Source organism: Pteropus vampyrus, unplaced genomic scaffold (genome assembly GCF_000151845.1).
Source record: "Pteropus vampyrus isolate Shadow unplaced genomic scaffold, Pvam_2.0 Scaffold162, whole genome shotgun sequence".
In the NCBI taxonomy this organism is placed as follows: domain Eukaryota; kingdom Metazoa; phylum Chordata; class Mammalia; order Chiroptera; family Pteropodidae; genus Pteropus; species Pteropus vampyrus.
In genome coordinates, this window is record NW_011888943.1 from 839,447 (window position 1) to 847,973 (window position 8,527).

An 8,527-nucleotide genomic window follows, 5' to 3' on the forward strand; every position below is an offset into this window, starting at 1 on the left:
AGATGACAGGACAGACAAATCCAGCCGAAACTGGTTAGGACCTTCTAGAATCTCTCACATGTACTGAAAATCCTACTTTCAAATCACCTCAGAGGCTTCTTATGGAGAAAACACAATCCAAAGAGACCGCACACGACCACGAAGGGCACACAGTGCACATCAAGTCAGTTACTAGGGACGGAGGAAGAAATGGAAAAAGAAATCTAATTAAAAAGATGGAGAGGCCTCGGTCAACCCTCTGCTACTGCCAGTGTAGAGCAGGCCACCGGCCCCCGAAAGTGCTGGCCTTTTATCAGAGGATGGCACTTGAAACGAGGCTGGACTTCGCCTCCATTGTCCTAATTATCGTGTCTAGAGAAAATGGAATGACAGCGAGGTAGAACTGGCACTAAAGGGGCTGAGGAGCTGGGTCCCACTCTGCTTTCTTGCTTCCTCTCCGCCCGCAGATGCTCCGGGTGCCACACCCAATGCTGGCTGGGAAGGCGACATTCGAGCCATTAAGTGGAGAAACGAGGAGGGGAAGGTTCACGATGGATGTAAAGGTAAAAACGAAACCAAAAAAAGGTCTTCAAATGTCACAAAAACTATACAACTGCTGCCTCAATGACAGGGATGAGACTGGCAACCAGACTCAGAGTGCGCTGGAATCAGTGGGGGTCCAATGCATGGTGTCAACTGTCAACAACTTTTTTTTTTTTTTTTAAAGTATAAGAGCCACACAGAAAAGCACACAAAGTATAAGTGTTCAGGCCGATAAATGTTCAAAGTAAACATGCGACAGGGCTGCAACTTTTAGTCTTAAGATGAAAATACACAAGGGATCCGGCTTTTCCCACCTGTTCCTAGAATTCAAACTCACTTATCTATTAAAAATGAGCCCTGTGTCTCCCTGGGTCTCTCCATTAAAACAGGAAACCGAATAGCACAGGCACGCGCTCCAGAGTGTGCTTGGCCCACTACCAGCTGCGGGCTGCCTGCCACCCGCGTTTACGAACACAGTTCTGCTGGCCACAGCTGTGCCTGTTGACTTACTGTACTGTTTACGACAAGAAAGCAGCATAGGAACTTCCTGCAAAGGGCCAGAGGGAATGTTTCCCTCTGGCCCTTTGCAGGAAGTTCCTATGCTGCTCTAGAGTGACAGGCTTCACACCCGTTTTGCGTGCATGCTCCTTAAAAAGAGACTAGACAAAAATTCACTATAGGTTTAAATGTTGCACCGCTGTGCTTTCCAACCTGCTATAAATTGTATGTGTTTTAAATCATTTTTCATCAGGATCTTGCAGCTATAGATTTAATTTAAGCTCAATTTACGGGCCACCTCTGTCCTATGATCTAATTGGCAGAGGCACTCCATGGCCAAGCTCGTCAAGCCAAAGATTGAATTTCTCTCTGAAAAAGCTGGATTTCATTTTTAGATTCAAAGAAATGTTTTAATATGCATCCCTGCAGAAACCTTGCAAAGAAACCTTAATGTTAAGCACTCAGATAACGCAGGTGCCCCGCTCACAGTTGAGATGGTCTCGCTGAAGGAGGGTCTCTTTGCTTTGCCCACAGCAGTGACCTGAAGCACTGTGAATGCCTCTGCCCCTCTGTCTGATGTCCCAGAGGCTTTAGTTACCAGGGCAACAGACAAAGGCATGATTTGGGGAGGAGGAGAGCTGGTTCCTCTTCTGTGAAAAGTCTGGAGAAGTGGTTCACTGCAGACTTCTCAGGCACATGGGTTTTGGGGAAAATATCTACAGAGTCGAAAAGCTAGAACCTGGCTCCCGGGGAACGATTCCTGCTTCCTGCCAGCTGTCCGTGCCGACTCTCTGCACGTGCCCGGAGCCCAGTCTGAAGATGCTGCTTGCGAGGAGCGGGCAGTCTCGGGAAGGGAAAAGGGATGGTGAACAATTCACAGTGCCCTGTGACCAGTCCAGCCGAGATGTGTGGACACGCTGGGGGCACTCGCGGAAGGCAACGGCCTGAACTTGCTGGGGCCGCAAACGGTGGTGGACAGAGAATGCAGAACTAGGGCACATCCGTGAGTGACGGTGGCCCTGGCAGAGCACCCTCTCTCCAGGGGGACCCGGCCCCGCCCTGTCTGTTTGCAAGCAGCTTCCAGGCCACCCCAGGTGCTGCTGCACGGGGCTACCATTACCTATGTGAACAGTGCACTTGGGTATGGTCCTCGGTTTGAATACAGTAGATCGGACATGCCAAATAGACTAGGGTCACCCCGATTTGAGCTGTTTAGAAGACTGACCTAAAAGAGACAGGCTGTAGACAAATAAAAATGTAAACTCTAATATCAAAATAGTTCAAAGACGGGCGGTTCCTGCTGCCATGCACACAGCCACACTCACAACAGGTACCAGGGTCCAGGGGCTGCGATGATCTCTAGGATCTTTAAAAAGGTAGCACTGATTCAACGAGGCAGATGCTCACAGAGCAAGGTGGTGACGGTTAAACAGCAGGCGAACAAGCCACTGGCCTTCCGTTAGGAAGCAGGAGCTCACCGCCATCACCCACAGGGACTGGCGCGGCCAGTAAAAGCGTGCTCAGGAAAAGAGGGAGCTCAGGCTCCTCTCGAAAATGTGATTCCCTTGGGTGCGCAGATGGTACGGAAAGTCACCAAGGGCTGTTGCCAGCAATAATAAAGTAATGATTCAGAATTATTACAGTGGCAACCTGAATATTTCAATGTCTGTAAGGAAACCTAGTTACTGTAAATCTTAAAAATCAGCATTCCCTAAAAGTCAACACTTCAGAAAGTTCCTGCCATCGTTAGCTTTAGTGTGCAAACCGACCAACCAGGAAAGCGGCAACATGGCCATCTGTGGCCAGCATTAGGGTCAGCCACCGTCAGGAGCTGAGCACTGTCACCGGGGCAGTGTGGTCAACCCCTCTGGGCCTGCGGTCAACCCTCACGACGACTCCCAGGTACAGCCCAGCCCTGCATGCAGAGTGACAGCCATCCTGTTACTACCGGAGACAAAGAGCTCGTTTAATCACCAAAACAGCATCAGTACTAACGCGACTCTGAGAACGTTCCATTTGTGTGTGTCCCTTCCAGTTCAAACCCGCACGTATATAAATCACACACTTGTCCAGTCATGATCAAGGTTGGCTGATTCCCTTCACCGTCCTAAGTTTTTTCACACTGCTTGTCTTCACATTCATACTTTTCGATTGGTTACGTGTAATTCTATTGAGAATCTATGACGCTGTACCAAGAATGTCCATCACTTAAAAAGGTTTCAACATCGACGACAGCGGCCACCCACACAGCGCTGACCGCGGTCCAGCGCCAGGCCCTTTGCGGGTTGCGGACTTGCTCGATACGGGAAGGGCTCTTTCTGATTATTTCAGCCTTACTGCACATTTCTGTGCATGTGACGCCAGCTCTTTTTAATAACATTTCCTGAAGAATGGCTTTCAGAAGTGGGGTGACTGGGCTGGCGTGGGCAGGGGCAGGGCAGAGCGGACAGGAGAAAAGAGGAAGGTCTCCAAAACGGATGGAACTTTCCCTCACGCACGAGCTGAGAGCGAGCTCACTTGTCTGCGAACTGCGGGCGCTGATGGGAACCGCCTCATAGTGTCGGAGGGAGGGTCAGAGACAGGGAGTGAGAAGCGCCGAGCAGCACCAGGCCCAGAAACCACCAGGCTACTGAGTTCATCCCCAAGGGATCCAGTCAGCACTGGATTCTCTGTCATTCCCGTTTAATCTGTTTACACCAAACACTCACTCTACATCACTGATAAAGGACCGAAGCAATGGCCTGTTAAAATCCATGCGACTCTTGTGAACTGCCCACGTGAAAGAAAAGACTGAAAAGTTAACGGAACTTAACGCAGAGCTCCGGGAGTTTAGACTTTGCCAGGCGAGGGGACGCTGCTACCTCCCCCGTGTTCATGACCAGCTAGGATGCCACGGCGCTCACCTAACGTAGCCACAGAACACTTTAGAGATCACTGAGAAAGCAGGAAACTTCTGTTCCATCATAAACTCAAGATTCACCCTAAAAGCCCCTGTCGAACGACCGTGGCAGTCATGTTTAATCAGAACCCCTCAAAGATGACCCTGTGTGGCTGTAAACTGATGCGGGAAGGAAGGTGACTAAGTTTCTGGGTCTCTCTCCGCAGGCCGCTACGTCGGCGACAGCTGTGTGTACGGACCAGGAGACCTGCCGTGGATCATTCGGTCGTCTTCTTTGTTTGCCAGCAAGTTCGACTCCTCCACAGACCCTACCGCGGTCACGTGCCTGGAGCGGCGGCACAGACGCCAAGCGCTGCGGCAGGCGGAGGTTCCCGCGGACCCTCACTGGCGCTTCCAGCAGCGGAGTCATCTTAATGCGAAACTGAACCGCTGAGCTGGCATTTGTAAGACGTGTTTGCTTCCTTGACTTGAAATAAGAGAACATTCGACCAAAAGAGAAAGATGGGAAAATGATTCTTTGATACAAGGTTGTCCAAAGATGAATTTAGAAAAATGCTATTGACGTTACTTTGCTACTGATTACAGGCCACTTTTATAGTTTTGAGAAAAAAATCATGAAAGAATAACTCGAGCTACTGCTGGTGAGAGATGGAGAAGCCACCTGGAGGGCTGACCGCTTCATTAACAGCTGCTGAAGATCGAGACCCTCCGAACTTAGATCAGGCTCAGGTGAGAAGGAGAACGCGGCTTGTTAGAAGCGGTGGCAGGGGAGGCTGAGAGGCAAGGCCGCCACCATGAGCGGAATAGGCCAGCAGGCCCGGACAAAGCAGCAGCCTCCGTGAGCACCAGAACCAACTACAGTCCAATTCTGTGTTCGTTTGTGAAGTAGAAGAACAAAATTAAACCACATGTAAAAAACGTCTGAAATATATTGCTATGGACTGTATCTTAAAAGCAATGCATTAATAGGCATCTTGAGATAATTTCTCTAGCTTTCTGGAAATAGAACTTTCTCGCTAACATGTAGAGTCTGCTGGGCAACTTTTCTACTAGATTTATCTTATGTGTAAAAGTTTAACACTGCCTGTGCTGGATATTATGCGGTTCCCCAGGCTTAATATTCCCCCAAACCATAAAGACAGCAGAAAGCTACAATAAGCTGGAGGCCAGAGGCCGAAAATCAGAATTCGACAATCACTTTTGAAGATGCCCTGCCTTTTCTAACTTATTTTCTCCCCTTTCCACTTCACCTACCCCATGAAAAGAATTCAAAAAAAAAAAATTCTGAGTGCAAATTTCTGTTTTACTTTTTGACTTTATAACACCCATACACCTCACCCACCCATCACACAGAGTAAATCAATGAAGCCAGAGAGGCTAGCGAGTCAAAGCTACTGATCACGTCTCTAAAACCTAGGTCAGCGCTTCGCAAACTTTAGTGTGCATACAGATCCCCTGAGGATCTTGTCAGAATCCGGCTTCTGATTCTGCAGGTCTGGGAATCTGCATTTCTTAAGAGAGAACGAAAGCTCCCAGGTGACGCCAATGCGCAGGACCACGGATCATGCTTTGAATAACAAGCGCATCATTTACTCTGCAATCTGTAATTACTCCAATGTGTCTCGTGTTACAGAAGGGAAGAACACAGTGGGGAATACAACTCATTTTTTGGCTAGTGATTTGTTTATAGTGAAAACAAAAAAATACCTAGCAACTACATCTCTTTGGACCCTATTTACTGAAATCAAGTGTACATGCTACGTGTTTCAGAACACAGAACCAGAGCTGGTTCAGGTCCCCGAGACTCATTTACTGCATTGAAAAGCCAAATGTAGATGGAGCTAGACTGAAAAGTAGAGACAACGCATGCCCTACGCATCACTGAGCTTCCTGACGCTGCTCTTTTGACATCGGTTTCTCTAAATTTCAGACATTACCTAACAAGTGAAAATTTTGTTTTATTCACAAACTATATAAATGTGTAACCCATGTACTACATACTTGAAATTAATAATAAAATTTAAAAAACATATGTTTGTTTTGGACTTTGACACTGTGGCTTTATCTCACTCCATTCACATTTTCCCAATACACGACAGTTCCTGAAACTGTACCTTCAGCCTTTCTTTCGGTCTTCACCTCTTCTTCCTGGGCGTCTGGCTAGACTACACTTCCCAGGCTGCCTTGCAGTTAGGTGTGGCCACCTGACAGTTCTGGCCAATGAAAAGTGAGAAGCGATGAGCACCACTGCTGCGTGGCTGACATGCTATCACTAAACTTAAGAGACTTTAAATTGGTAGTACGAGTGTGGTTCCTGATAGCCGTATACAAATTTCTCACTTAATTTTCTTCCTCGTTAAAAAATGTTATTGTTTGGAATTTGGGTCTAAAAGGAAAGCATCCAAGAATTTATTCTAATTCCTTCATTTTTTATATATAAAGCCGAGAGACGTGAGTGATATTCCCAAGCCAGCACTGGTGCCTGAGCCATAAGTGATATATAACAGGCTCTAAACACTGGTCACACGAATGAATGAATCGATCAATCAATGACTCCTGCTCAGGTTTTCCAGTGCATGCCTGTGCCCTATGATTCCCTAAACTGAATAGTAGTATCGCTTAAACTGCCCCCTGTGCCCCAAATGCTGACGCCTTAACCCAGGTACATCATAATGCGACCTTTGGGAACCAGGTCATTGCAGACATCAGTTAAGCTGCAGTCACTAGGGTGGGCCCAAAATGACTGGTGTCCTTATAAAAAGGGGAAATCTGCACACGAACAGATCCCATAGAGGAAAGGCGACAGGAAGAGACACAGGGAGAAGACAGCCATCTACCAGTCAGGGAGAGAGAATGGTAAAGGTCCCAGCCTCACAGCCTCCAGCAGGAACCCACCCTGCCATGACCGTGATCTCGGACTTCCGGCCTCCAGAAGCGAGACAACAAATTTCCGTTAAGTCACCCAGTTTGCAGTCCCTATGGCGGCCCTAGCAAACTGCTACGTATTTAATCCAGCTACGCAAACACTGTTTTAATGTAAATTATATAAATGAAAAATGCTTATTATCTTGCTTTCCTGACAACGGATTTATTTTTAAGAAAATTTCCCTGCTGAGATATTCCTGATTGACAGCCAGGGACAGCAGGTCTCGATGGCCACAGCGACCCCATTAGGAGACAGGAAGAGCTGGCGCTCCTGGTCCCGCCCGGTTCCGGCTTCTCCTTGTGCAACCCGGACGCGGTCAGTTCCCCTTTCTCCCACTTCCTTCCCTTCCACCAAAGTGCTCAGGGTACAGACTTTCAAGTGTGCCGGCGTTCAGTAAAATTTCCCAAGCACCCACAAAACGGTTTCGGAGTTCCCTTGTAACACTGCATTTCCATAAAATAAACTTCTCCGTAAAGCTGTTATGTATGTTTGCCAGCATGGTTGCGAATATGACGTCTGAGGTCAGCCAATGCAAAGGCAAACTATGCACCAATCTAAGAGATGGCTACTGTTCTGGGTACAAGGAAAAAAGTTTGCTCTAGATCAGTGGGCACCCCCCCCCCAAAACCTGAAAGTCCATTAGAATTATTCTGAGAACTCTTAAATAAAAGTGGAAATCCATGAGGGTCCACACCCACGCTAGAGGTTTCGATTTAGCGGGTCTGGGGTGGTGGATGGGAACTTAACAAACTACTGGAGTGGTTCTAAGGTGCAGCCTGGTTTGGGAACCACTGATTTAGGACGTCTGGCTTTGGTAATGAACTTCTGCTTAATCTCCCACCTTCTCTTATCTACATTCTTCCAAGCAGACTTCCTTAGAGCACTCACGAGTGCATCTAACACTTACACAACACCCCGCGTACTACGTGCTAAACACACACACACCGCAGACACAGAGTATGCAAGGGTCCCTTCCTGCTCAAAGGAACCCACGCCGGCCGACTTCCTGCTCCTTCACTATGCGTCTCAACGGGCTTTTTCACACCTGCTGTCAAACTCCTGCTCTTGTTCCTTCCCTGCTGTCTGTCCACCCACACAGGGCTATACATTCACACTCCCAGGGTCACCGATGGCCCCTCCTGCATTCCCACCTGGACCTGCTCCTCGGTCTGGCCCTTGAAGCTGCCACTGCCCAATCTAACTCACACCTCTGGCCTCTCTCCCTGCCCCACACGCCCAGGCCTGTAGTCCTGCCCCGCTCACACTGTGACTGCTGCTTGTGTCCCTCTCCAGAGGCTGCCTGGGCCGCCTCTTCACTCTGAGCAGGCTGTCCCCCGTGTCCTCTCCACACCCTGACTGTCCCCCCACAATGTACCCCCGTCACTTACCACAGCATCTCACAAACTTCTGGCATTCCTCTGCCAAAGGTACTGTCAGTATCTTAATATTTTTCTTTAAATCTACACAGTTTTTACTTAAATTTACTTTAAAAGTTAACTTTGTGCTCCTACCATAAGCAGTACCCCTTGCCATAAATACAAACTAAGCATAAAAACACAGAGAACACAAAGCAAGTCTCACCAGACCCTGCCTGCCCAAGCTCTGAGCGTAGGGTCCACGCTCTCGGGGGCTCAGCCAGAGTTAGAGAGGTGTCAGGTGCACCAGGGACACCCAGAGAGGCC

The 8,527-nt window shown here is 48.4% G+C and overlaps 2 protein-coding genes across 2 annotated transcripts in view; one reads left to right on the forward strand and one right to left on the reverse strand.

Annotated features, from left to right (window-relative positions):
* GCNT7 (glucosaminyl (N-acetyl) transferase family member 7) overlaps positions 1-4,491 on the forward strand; it is an 11,863-nt gene extending 7,372 nt beyond the window's left edge. The window contains exon 4 of the mRNA XM_011370168.2: positions 4,126-4,491. Within this exon, the coding sequence (XP_011368470.1) occupies positions 4,126-4,352 (227 nt within the window). The 3' untranslated portion in view covers positions 4,353-4,491. The remainder of the gene's footprint in view (positions 1-4,125) is intronic.
* Positions 1-8,527, reverse strand: part of RTF2 (replication termination factor 2) — a 41,780-nt gene that overhangs the window by 18,695 nt on the left and 14,558 nt on the right. The gene's annotated exons all lie outside the window — the stretch shown is intronic.